The sequence below is a fragment of the Arachis ipaensis genome, chromosome B1 (assembly GCF_059453495.1).
Source record: "Arachis ipaensis isolate K30076 ecotype BB chromosome B1, ASM5945349v1, whole genome shotgun sequence".
NCBI lineage: Eukaryota > Viridiplantae > Streptophyta > Magnoliopsida > Fabales > Fabaceae > Arachis > Arachis ipaensis.
The window spans coordinates 112,524,011-112,537,066 of NC_142436.1; the positions used below are offsets into that span (position 1 = coordinate 112,524,011).

At 41.7% G+C, this 13,056-nt stretch overlaps 1 protein-coding gene across 1 annotated transcript; it reads left to right on the forward strand.

Annotated features, from left to right (window-relative positions):
• The first annotated feature begins 1,448 nt into the window (after nucleotides 1-1,448).
• LOC148577961 (uncharacterized) lies at nucleotides 1,449-1,844 on the forward strand. The gene has a single exon (XM_088502927.1). The coding sequence runs from the start codon at nucleotides 1,449-1,451 to the stop codon at nucleotides 1,842-1,844; it is 396 nt and encodes a 131-aa protein (XP_088359053.1).
• Nucleotides 1,845-13,056: the final 11,212 nt, after the last annotated feature.

The window sequence follows — 13,056 nt, forward strand, 5'->3', positions numbered from 1 at the left end:
CATCCTGCAATGGGCGGTGGAGTTGTCCGAGTTCGACCTCCATTATGAAACCCAGACTGCTATAAAGTCCCAGTATCTAGCCGACTTCATCGCAGAATACACTGAGACCCCGGGAACCCCACTCTCGTGGAACCTATATGTCGACGGGTCCTCAAACAAAACAGGAAGCGGAGCCGGGGTTATACTTGAAAGCGACCAAGGAACGCGGATAGAACCAGTCCTTAAAATTCGAGTTCCAGGCCTCAAATAACCAAGCCGAATACGAAGCCTTACTAGCAGGTCTAAAGCTAGCCGAAGAGGTCGGAGCCCAAAGAATCACGATCTTCAGCGACTCCTAGGTCGTCACATCACAAGTAAATGGAAGCTACCAGGCCAAGGACCCCACTATGAAAAAATACCTGGACCAAACACAGGCGCAATTACGCCACTTTTCGGAAATACAGGTTCAGCACATACCTCGGGAGCAAAATGCCCGAGCAGACGCCCTCTCAAAGCTCGCCAGCACCAAGCCCGGAGGCAACAACAGAAGCCTCATCCAGGAGACCTTGCAATTTCCCTCCGTACTAAGAAAGGAAGAAGCGCTAGCCATATCCAACCAACAACAAGGGTGGATGACCCCCATACTCAACTATCTAAGGTCGGGAATTCTCCCCGCCGAAAGGAAAGAAGCTAAAAGACTCACAAAAGACGCCCAGAACTATACACTAGTTCACGACATAATATACAGAAGGGGATTCTCAAATCCCCTCCTTAGGTGCGTCCCGACCTCAGAAACAGAGAGAGTCCTCGAAGAAGTTCACGGAGGCATGTGTGGAAACCACCTCGGAGCTCGAGCACTATCCAAGAAAGTAGTCCGAGCCGGATTCTTTTGGCCGACCTTGCAAAGAGACGCGACGGAATTTGTGAAAACATGCCCCCCCTGCCAAAGGCACGCCAATTTTCACAAAGCACCACCTGAAGACCTTATCAGCATCACCACACCATGGCCCTTCGCAAAATGGGGACTTGACCTACTCGGCCCATTCCCTCAAGGACCAGGGCAAGTCAAATACCTCATAGTAGGGGTCGACTACTTCACAAAGTGGATCGAAGCTGAACCCTTAGCCACCATCACGGCTCAGAAAAGCCGCAAATTCCTATATAAAAACATTGTCACGAGGTTCGGAGTCCCCTACTCCATCACCACAGACAATGGAACTCAGTTCACAGACACAAGTTTTCAAAACTTGGTGGCCGAGCTAAAAATCAAACAGCAGTTCACCTCGGTCGAGCACCCACAAGCAAATGGACAAGCGGAGGCCGTAAACAAAGTCATCCTGGCTGGGTTAAGACGAAGACTTCAAGAGGCCAAAGGGGTGTGGGCCGAGGAGCTCCCCCAGGTACTATGGGCATATCGGACAACTCCACACTCTACAACGGGAGAATCACCATTCCGACTAGCTTACGGGATGGAGGCAATGATTCCTATCGAAGTAGATGAAGGGTCGCCCAGAGTCATCTTCTACAACGAAGAAGGTAACCCACGGGCACAAAAGGAAGAACTCGACCTCCTCCCCGAGGTCCGAGAAAAAGCCCGGATCCGAGAAGAAGCCTTAAAACGGCGAATGGCCCTTAGATACAACCAGAAAGTAATAAAACGAAGCTTCTCAACTCACGACCTGATTCTGATCCGAAATGACATCGGAACACAAAAGTCAGGGGAAGGGAAGCTAGCTGCAAATTGGAAAGGGCCCTACAGGGTAACAGAAGTCTTGGGGACAGGCTATTATAAAGTATCCGACCTAGAAGGCAATGAGTTGCCCAGGGCCTGGCACGCCTGTAATCTAAGACGATACTACAGCTAGAAAGACTTGAACCGAGGTGTACTCTTTTTCCCTACAAGGGTTTTTTAATGAAGACACCCGGCCAAAAAAGCACCCGACCCAGCTAAGGGTAAACACTCTGTAAATATTCTTTCTTTTTTAATACTAATCAAATTTTTCCTTTCCCTTTTTCTCATGATGAAACCAATCCTAAAAAGTATCCCACCAAGGCGCATTAATTTATGCTCGACAAAACGCAAAAAATCATTGCCAAAAGACCACACGAGGTCGGCAAGATAAAGCGACGAGGTTCAAATTAATGTGAGAAGTTATAAAAGCAACTCTAAAAGGTCCAAAAGGCCAAATAAAAGAAGTTGCAAAAATAACTTAAAGGCCGGCCAACAACAAGGTCGGACCCGACAAAGGGATGGCTAGAAAGGAAAAGGGGCGAACTACCAAGAAAGCAAAGATTTCGAAAAAGAAAAACGCTAACTAAAAAGCTATTGCGCGAAAACAGCTAGAAAGTATAAGCGAAAACGAAATCGAAGGAAGGATAAAACAAGGTTTCGAAAAACGCTAACTAAAAAGCTGTTGCGCGAAAACAGCTAAAAAGTATAAGCGAAAACGAAATCGAAGGAAGGATAAAACAAGGTTTCGAAAAACGCTAGCTAAAAGGTTGTTATACAAAAACAACTAAAAAGCACAAGCGGAACGAAATCAAAGAACGCAAACAAACACTACGTCATAGGCTAAAAAACTGTTCAAAGCGTTAACAGGTAGTAAAAACTGTTCAAAAAAAGAGCCCACAGGCCGGGCAACAACCAAAGACGAAAGATTAAAGGGGATCGAGGTCCTTCCCGGTCTCCACGTCGGTAGGAGGCTGCTGAGGGAGAACCATAGAAATCGGGACAGCCTTGACAGCGCCGCCATCTCGGTTTAAGACCTCCACATCAGACTCCTCCCTGGCCGAGGATGAGGTCGGAGCTTGAACCTTGGGGTCGGACACCGGAACTTCATCCTCGTCATCAGGAGCAGGAACAATCTTTCCCTCCACGACAACATTATCCATGCTGAATAAACTCAAGTCCAGGTCAGGAGCAAGAACCCGGACCTGAGCCTTCAAATTCTCAAACATGGCATCCATGCCCCCAGCTACATGTCCCTGTAACTCGTGAAAATCGTCTTGAGCGGATTGCAACCTCTCCCTTGCCTCCATAAGCTCGGCGTATGTCTGAGTATAACTTTCCTTCGCCTTCTTCGCCATCTCCTCAGATGAATTCGCTGCCGCCACAGCCGCGGTAGCTTTAGCTTTCTCCTTCTCCAAGGACGCCTCTAGCTCAACAACCTTAGCCTCGTATCCAGTCTTCAGCTCACTAATCCTCTCGAACTCAGACTGGGCTTTCTCAAGTCGGGTATTGGTCGCACCAATGGGGGACTTCTTGAACTCCCGGGCAATAGCGGCATTGAGACTAGCCATCCGGACGCAGCTCCGCGCCATATATTGAAAATGGCGCTGGATAGACACATCATCAGTGGAAATAAAGGTCTGAGGGAGGACATGCTGTTCAACCCAACCAAGAGCGTCAAACTCCTTATCGTTAAAACCCACAACCTCTTGAGAAGTCTTCTGCTTCTTGGGGGGAGGACCCGAGGACGGAGGAGGAGAAGAGTTACCGGGTTCAGAAGGCGGAGGGTCCTGACTTGTAGGTCGGGATTGGGGGGTCGGAATGATCTTCGACCGAGTAGTGACACCCACAGTAGTCTTCTTAGGAGAAGATCGGGCGGAAGCCTCCCCAGCCCCGATATTGTGAGCAACCACAGACTTTTTTGTCCGACGAAGGTACTTCATGGAATCCGCCTGAGAAGACATCTCTGCAAAAATGAAAGAAAAGAATCACCAAAACAGAAATCCCACCAAGACAAAACAAGCAAAACCAAATACTAAAAAGATGATCTCATAGGGTCGGGAACTACCTAACTCGGAACGGAGAAGGCTTGGATCCCCAACATTTTCTTCGTGTCCAAGTGAGGTGCCCGACCCCATAAACTGCTCACCACGCCCACAAAGGCCTGCTCCACCTCGTCTAGACTCTCAAGGGCATACTTAGTAGACACTACGTTCTCCTGCCAACAAAGCGGAAAAGAAGGCTCCCCACTCTCATCTAAGAAGAATGGTCGGACATCCCCAGCAGCCCGGACCTTGAAATAGAAGTTCTTAAAATCGTGAAAGGACTCATCATACAGGGTGCAAAACTTCCTCCTCTGGTTGGCCCTAAAGGAAACCCAAGATACCTTCCCCCCGCCCGACCCTGGCTTCGTCAACACAAACAGGTAGGAAAAAAGGGAAATAGAGGGAGTAACGCCCAAGAAATGACACAAAAGTTGAAAAAGCTTCAGGAACGCCCAAGAATTTGGATGGAGCTGTGTAGGGGCAAGATTACAAGACCATAACACCTCGGACTCCAGATCGGTAAAGGGAAGTCGGACGCCCAGCTTAGAGAAAAAACAGTCATAGGCGTAAAAGAAAAGCTTCTCGGAACTCTCTAAAGGAGGGAAACACACTCTCTCCTCGGGATCTGGGGCCACTAGCTCATAATCCCTCTCGGACTCTCTATTTTCACATATGCTACAATGCCTACGGAACTTAACTAAGTACTCAGAATCTACTACTGTAAGGACTCTTAGAGGAAGAGAGTCTACCCAACCAAGACCACGCGGAATTTTAGTCGACATCGCTTGAAGAACCTTTCGAGACATAAAAATTTTTACCTACAAAGAAGAATACAACAGCAGGCAAAAAATCACATAAAGAAGACGAGCACGGAAGCCTATTCAGCAAAGCAAGAAACAAGACCTCACAAGAAGTGGGGCATTACAGAACAAAGACACCGGGGAACAAAAAAGAGCCCCCCCCCCCATATAAAAACAACAGCAATGGCGGCGCCTCTTTCGGGGCAACCCAGGCATAAAGAAAATGAAATAAACAGAGCCACACAACAAAAGATCAGAATCATATCTTCGCAGAAACACAGAAACAAACCTGAAAGAAGAAGCGAAGACGAAGAGCAAAGGGGATGAGAAGGCACGAGCGATCCCGAAGGCGAAGAGCTCCAAAGCAAGGGGAACAACGCCGGCGCGAAAGAGACGCTGGAGATTCGAAAGACACACAAAGAAAAATTCTGGAAGCAAAAGGCTCGAGAAGGAAAGGGGCAGAAAAACTTCAAAGATCTTTTCTGGAAGCAAACTAGGGAAGAGAGAAACAACGCTTTTGAAACATAAAAAAAAAAAAGCGAAGAAAGGAAAAAAGGGAGCAATAAATAAAGCTTTCATAGAGCCCGAACGGAAATCGAGAAAAAACGGTAGAAACGCAATAAATGCAAAAACGGCCATTTTTTGAATTTTGAAAAACGCGAAAAATACAACTATGCCCGAGCACGACCTCCCAAAAGAAGACAAAGCTCGGGTAGGGGCACTGTTCATACCCTGACCAAAATCCTTGAACTCGGGAGACTCACGAGACGCCCGACTTCTCCATAAAGCTCACACCTCAAGGTCGGACCTCGAACAAAGAGGTCGAATCTGGTCATGAGGAAGGCTCATCAAAAGGAACACAGCCCAATCTAAAGGCCGAAGAGGCCTGGAGAAGGCGGTTCCACAAAGATAGAGATAAACTCCCAAAGATAAGATAAGATAAGAATATCTTATCCGGAGAAGATCACTGCCAAACTACTATAAATACACTGGAGCACCCAGGTATAACACACATTCCAATTCTACACATATCTGCTTGGACCCATGCTAACTTAAGCATCGGAGTGTCATTGCAGGTACAACCACCAGCCGTTCAGCATACCCAGCTCGGGTCGCCGAACCCCCACCTCGGACCTCTCTAAGACGACCGAGCTGCACGTTTCAGGTAACCCTCGGAACAAGTTCTATCTTATTTTACCTTTGTAATCTTTATTTTAAAATAATATCTTTTAGAGTTAGCATTTATTATTTGGTTAGTATTTAAAGGAAAAGATCAATTAGGTTTTGGATCATCTTTCTTCCACACTTTTTGAGAATTCTATTTTCCTTGTATGTTATGAGCAACTAAACCTCCTGGTTAAGGTTAGGAGCTCTGTTTATTTTTATGGATTAAAATTATTATTCTTCTATTTTAATATATGTTTGATTCAATTCTAAGGTGTGTTTTCGTTCTTAATCTTATGAAACTGGGTGGAACAGGAGTATGACCCATTTTCTACGTGAGTTCTTGTGATCCTCGGGAGAGTTCGCTTGTACTATAGCTTGAGAACACACCGCCTAGATGGCTAATCCACAACCTGTTGGGATAAGCAACATCTGTTCAGCCGGGATCTGGGGTGATTAGGGCCTTTGTGGTATAAACTAGCTTTTTGAACTTCACCCTCCAATCTAAAATGAATGACCATGGGAGTGGCGTTTGATGAGGATTAGAGGAGATTAAATCACTAAGGGATTAGGGTTTAATTGTAAGAATCGGCATTTTCATGTAAAACCGCTTGAATAAAATAATAATTTTTAACCGCCCGGAATAGTTTTGAAAATATAGAAATGATCTTTTGAAACTAAAAAGGTGAAATTGGAATTCAATGAATTTTTCTAAGTTGGAAAATATATCTTTTGCAAAAGATTTTTGTAAAATGTGTACTGGTACTTAAGTCAGCAGTACCGGCTCTAGTCTGTCCAGTACCTTGTTTTGAGAAAAATAAGATTTTTGAAAATTTATTTATTGTTTTGAAAGGACAAAAATAATTTGAAATTGAAAACCGGGTGCTAATCTTAAAGGTTTTGGCCCAAAGTGGGGCAAACAGGCTAAAAACATTAACGGGTTGGACTAGGCCCAAGTTGGGCCCAAGTCCAACATATATAAACCCTATTTAAGTGGCAAAACAGCTACTTTCAGCTCAAAGAGAGGAAGAGCTCGTGGAGTTGAGAGAGGGAAGAGGGTTTGGCTTGGTTACTATTCATTGTCACCTTCCGGGATCCATAACTTTAGCTACAGAGCTCCGATTGATGAGCCGTTTGTGGCCACGCAAAACTCTCGTCGAGCTCTTCATTTATATCTAGGCTTTGTTGGTAAGAAATCAAAACTTCAGCTCCAGTTTCCTGCCCTAGCATTTCTGCGTTTTTGGGTTTGGCTTTTGAGTAAGTTTTGTGATTTTAATTATTTAGGTGATCTCTAGTAGCGGGTAATTGTTGGATTTTACCCCTAATCTCATTGGTTAAGGTAAGGTCTCACTAAACTCTTGTATTTAGTTGTTTTATGTATCTTAGATTTTGATTTTGATATATATATGATGTTAGTTTGAGCTTTGGTGCTGGCAGGTTGGAGTTGCCTTGGCTTTTTGGAAGCTTGTGGGGTCCAAGTTTTGGTGTTTGGTGTATTTTGGGAATCGGACAAGGTATGATATTGGTTTCCTCTATGAAATATGTAATATCTCTAGACACTTAGGTTAGTTGACCTTAAGATAGGATTGAATTGAATGTATATGTTAATTGAATGTAAATTGTGAATTACTAGTTGATATAATGTTGTATGGAGTAGATATGGTTGAGGAGTGATATTATGTGTTGATGGTTGTTGATGTTGAGAAATTTGATGATGAATGTTGAGATTTATTATAGTTGATGAGAATTGTTGGTATTGTTGATGATTGATGAAGATTAATGGAAATGTTATTGATGAATGAGGAGAGCTATGAGTGTTTATGATGATTTTTGAATGTTGATGAATAATGATTTTGATGGTGTGGAATGGTGAAATGGGGATATTATTGATGGTTGGGTTGAGAGATGAGTGGTATGGACTTTTATGTTGTTTTGGTATTGATTGGGCTATGTATAATTGGTTTTGAATTGAAAGTTTTGGTAAAAGTGAGTTTTTAAGGTTTCTAGTAACAATAGGTTTTAGGCCAACTTTGGTAGATCATATCTTGAGCTACAGTTTTTGAAATTGATTAAATTTTGTATCAAATTAAATATAATTCAAAGAGCTTTAAAACGGTATAAAAAATTTTGTAGAAAAAGATATGATCATTGGAAGTTGGTGTCGAGAATCTGAATCCTGTGATATTGCAGAATTTGTGATTTCTGGTTTGTGTGCGCGTGCTTTGATAGGGGCTATTTTTGAGTTGTGCATACGCATAGCCTTGTGCACTTGCACACCTTGTAAAATTTTGAAAACGTTCGTACGCACACTCTTGTGTGCATGCACACACAAGGAGGTGCCTACCGTTTGGAGTGCTAGCACACTCTAGTACGCACACACATGCTGAGAATGGCAGTCTGTTCAAGGCAATTGCACGTATCTGTGCGCGTGTTTAAAATGAAAACTTTTACCTTATGTGCGAACGCACACTTCTAGGCACACGCACACTTCTTTAAAATCCCTCTGTGCGTGCGTACGCACAACCTTATGCGTATGCACACTGCCCAGTTTTTAATAAAAATCTTGTTTTTGTCTATTTTACCTTCCCGGCAAACTTGCAAACTTCCGTAACACTTGTCTAAAACTTTTTTGCTAGTATTTTAGGCTTTGAGTCAAGGGAGAGAATAATAAGTAAATAAAAAGGGGTATTCTTGGTTATGAGTTTAGAAGACGGACACTTAGATTTCTGAAGTTGTGGGTGAGCGGAAAAAATTCTATATTGGAGATGACTAAGAGGACTTGAGAGGTGATGATAGTTGATGGTACATCTGATAAAATTTGAAACCGGTAATGGTTATGATGAGTTGAGAACTTAAAACGAGATGAGGATCTTGTTGGATGTTGAGTGTGTGCCAGGCACTATATCCTTGGGTTAAGTACGATAGTGTACATGGCACTATATCTCTGGGATTGGATTATGATTAATAACCTTTTCTGCTGCAAGAGTGTGTCAGGTACTATATCCTTGGGTTACGCATGCGAGTGTGCCCGACACTATATCCGTGGGTCAATAGAGAGTGTGCTCGGCATTATATCCGTGGGTCAATAGAGTGTGCTCAGCACTATACCCATGGGAGTGGCAGAAAAGCTACATCCGAAAGGATGTGTCGGGTTGGCATTTATAGACCGACAAGTGATATCACGAGCCGATAGGAAAGGCATTCATCATATGCATCTTCTACCTGTTTGTTTGCTTTGCGTAATTTCTGTGATGCCTAAATGAATCACATGTTATTTGCTAATTGTTCTATTTGCTGTACACGTACTTTACTTGTGCTTTCCTTGTCTGCATTACTTGTGTTTTCTGCTAGGATTGAGGTGGTTCGATAGGCGGTGGTGATGGGATCGCACGGAGGCTAGGTTGGTGAAGGCTGTGGGATACAGCGGTGTGATTAGTACTAGTTAGAAATCCCCTAAGTTTAGATAACCTTGTTTATTGTTTATAGTTTACGTTATTTATTTTGCTAAGCTGGGACATCTGTTTGGTATGAAGCTCTAGGATTGCCTCTGGCGTCCCGGGGTCTTACATCTTACATTACTGGGTACTGTTACCATACTGAGAACCTTGGGTTCTCATTTCATACTTTGTTGTTATTTTTCAGATGTAGGTCGTAACCCACCTCGATGAGTTACGTGATGGTGATAGAGCGGAGGATCCTTATCATATTTTGGAGTCTTTTTGGATATTTCTGCTTAGTTTCTCTCGCTTTTGTATTTATAATTGCCTTAGAGGCTTACTTTGTAGAGAGATAGATTGTATAAGCTGTTTTAACCTTTAAAACTCTGTATGCCTATATATTGACTAGTCGGCCTAAATTCCGCGGGCTGAGACTAGTTCCTTATGACTATTATACTCCCTTATATACTAATATCTTGTTATCTTATATCCTTAACTTGTGCTTTAAGTTTGTAGCTCCGCGTGAACGCATTGCGCCTTTTGATTCTTGATAAACCCCAATTTTGTGGTTTATCTTGTGTTGAATTTAGGTGATTTTATCAACTTTTTCCATATTTATTCGCTAAAATAGCATGGTTTTGTAAATTCTCCTTAAATTGTACTTAAGAGTGAGAACATGATTTTTAGACCCAAAAATTGATAAATTTAATTCACTTTAATTCCATTCGATGCCTTGATATGTTTGTTAAGTGATTTCAGGTTTAGAAGGCAAAGATTGGATTGAAGGAATGAAGAAAAAGCATGCAAAAATGGAGAACTCATGAAGAAATGAAGGAATTGCTAAGCTTTCAATCCTGGCCTCTTCGTACTTAATCGATCATAACTTGACCTACAGAAGTCCAAATGAGGCGGTTCTAGTTGCGTTGAAAAGCTAACATCCGGGGCTTCAAAGGATATAAAATTTGTTATAATTGTTTTGCAGTTAGGCGACGCGCATGAGTCACTCATGCGTGCACATCGCAGAATCAGCATGGGCCATTTTAGGGGAAAATGTGGTCAGCAATTTCTAGCTCATTTTGGGCCCAATCCAACTCATTTCTGATGCTTTTGAATCCAAAGATTGAAGGGGGATGAACCAAGTAGTCATAGTGGAGTATTGATCATGTTTTAGATGTAGGTTTCTAGAAAGAGGGGCTCTTTCCTCTCTCTAGATTTTAGGGTTCTCATCTCCATATCTTCTTAGATCTAGATTTTAATCTTCCTTGAATTTCGTTTTCCTTTACATCTTTTATTGTTCTAGCACTTTAGTTCATTCTACTTCACTTGTTAATTTTCTTTATTTTGTCAATTTTAGTTTATGAACTCTTTTGTTGATTTTCATTTCCTTTTAATGCAATTTATTATTTCCATGCCTTTTTATAATTGCTTTAGTTTCCTATTGTTGATCTCTTGCCTTTGTAGTTATAGCTTCCTTCAATTCTTGCAATTTATGATATTTACTTTTATTGCCCTCTATGTGTTTGATGAAATGTCTCTTTTAGTTATGAGCGAGATTTTTCTCCTCTTGGCTTGAGTTGAGTAATTGGAGACACTTTAGTTATCAAACTCTCTTGTTGATTGATAATTGGAAGTTGCAAGTTGATTTGAACGCCACTAAAGCTAGTCTTTCCTTAGGATTTGACTAGGACTTGTGGACTCAACTTGATTGTATCCACTTGACTTTCCATCATAGTTAGAGGTTAACTAAGTGGGAGCAATGGACAATTCTTGTCACAATTGATGATGATAATGAGGATAGGATTTTTAATTCTCATTCCTTGCCAAGGGCTTTCTTAGTTATTAGCTTATTTTTCTTGTTATTTACATTCCTTGTCTCTTATTACAAAAACCCAAAAACATTCCTTCATAGCCAATAGCAAAACACTTCATTGTAATTCCTAGGGAGACGACCCGAGGTTTAAATACTTCGGTATTTTTTTTTGGGGTTTGTACTTGTGACAAATAAATTTTTGATTGAGGATTGTTTGTTGGTTTAGAACTATACTTACAACGTAACAATTATTTTTGTGAAATTCTATACCGACAAAATATCATTCATCAAAATGGCGCCGTTGCCGGGAAATTGTAATGGTGTTACATTATTGGCTATTGTGAATATGTTCATATTTTGAATATCTTAATTTTTGGTTAATTCTTGGTTTTGCTAGTATTTAGGAGTTTACTTTCTCTTTGCCTTTTTAAGATTTTTGTTTTGATTTCCTCTTTTCCATATGAATTCTCATCCTTGTGGTTTTGGATATGGTTATGACTATGTTGTAGGTAATGAAAACTTTAATGATGGCTCACAATATGGGAGAGATAAATTCTTGAGAAGGGAGCCATATCCATATGAGCAATCACCATGGCAACCTCCTCAACCAAGCTACTATGATTATAACCCCTCCTATGATGCATATCATTCCAATGGATATGATGGTTCTTATCATAATTATGCCACTCAACCACCATCATTCCATGCACCATACTCTCAACATAGTCCTCAAATACCACTATTCCAACCACCATACTCCCAATCTACATCCTATTTCCATCAATCACCTCCACATAATCCTAATTTATATCCTCCATATGCACACACTTATAACCATTATGAACAAGCACCCATGGAACCACCACCAATTCAACATCATTACCCTCACAATCCTTCTTTTTCCTCCAACCAAGCCTCTATGGATGATACACTTGATATCATTTCTCAAGAGTAAGAAGAGTTCCAAATTGTACTCACCGGTTTCACCTCCGCCTTCCAAGAGCTTATATCCCGTATACCTCTATCTTCTACCAACAACCGAAGCACCTTCCAACCTCCAAGCTTTAGTGTATCTCCTCTTCAACCGCATGAAAAATTTGAAAAATCAATCAAGGAGAGGAGTATGAAGGAGATTTTGGATTCTCAACTTGAGAACAAGGAAATAGAGCGTGTTTTGCAACAAGTGGAAGGGAGGAAGATTGTTGAAGAAGAAGAGGTGGAAGAAAATCTAGGGGAGGTTGAACAAGAAGAAAGTTCCATCATTGAAGATAACTCTACACCAAGTAACAATGGTGATCTTGTTGAAGCCTCTTTCATGAGATGTGAGACCGATGTTGAGGAGGAATGTGCACAACCTCCAATGCATATTTTGATTAATGAGAAAGAGTTGGAAAAAGTTAGCAAACAAGAGAAAATTGAAGAAAGTTGTCAAAAGATTGAATCCATTAAGGAGGAACTAAAGGAAGTGGAGCCTACAATGTCAAGACCATTGGATATCTTCCTTACTAAGTCACCATCCAAATTACAAGTTGAATGGGTAACCATATCATCTTTTAATTTCCTTGGCCCATATCAATATGCATTATTAGAAACGGATGGTCAACTTAGAGCTATGTGTGGGTTAGTAAGTAAAAAAGAGTTAGGTGTTAGTTGGCAACAAGAATCAAGGTGCATAGTGGAAGGAAGCTCAAATTTTAGGATTCATGGTTGGAGTGAAGCTCAATTCAAGAGATCTAGGATGATGATTAGGAGTTACAAGTAGAATTCAATAAGTTTGTCAACCAATTGGAAGCATGAAGTTCAAGAAGAAAGAGGGTTGACAAACAAAGTATGGGACCCCAGAATATACATAGATAATCATCAACTTTGGGGCCTTGGTACTCGCTTGAGATCTCTTGGTAGCTTGATGCACTTAGTTTGGGATCCCGAAGGTTATTGGAAATGCAAGCATTGGTGGGGATTCAAGGAAGAGTTCAACCATAAGCTACCCTAGCAAAGACCCCACCAAACGTCTAACTTAAGGAATTAAAATAAAAGTACTAGGTGGGAGACACCCCACCATGGTAAACTCTTTCCATTCTCATGTAAATAT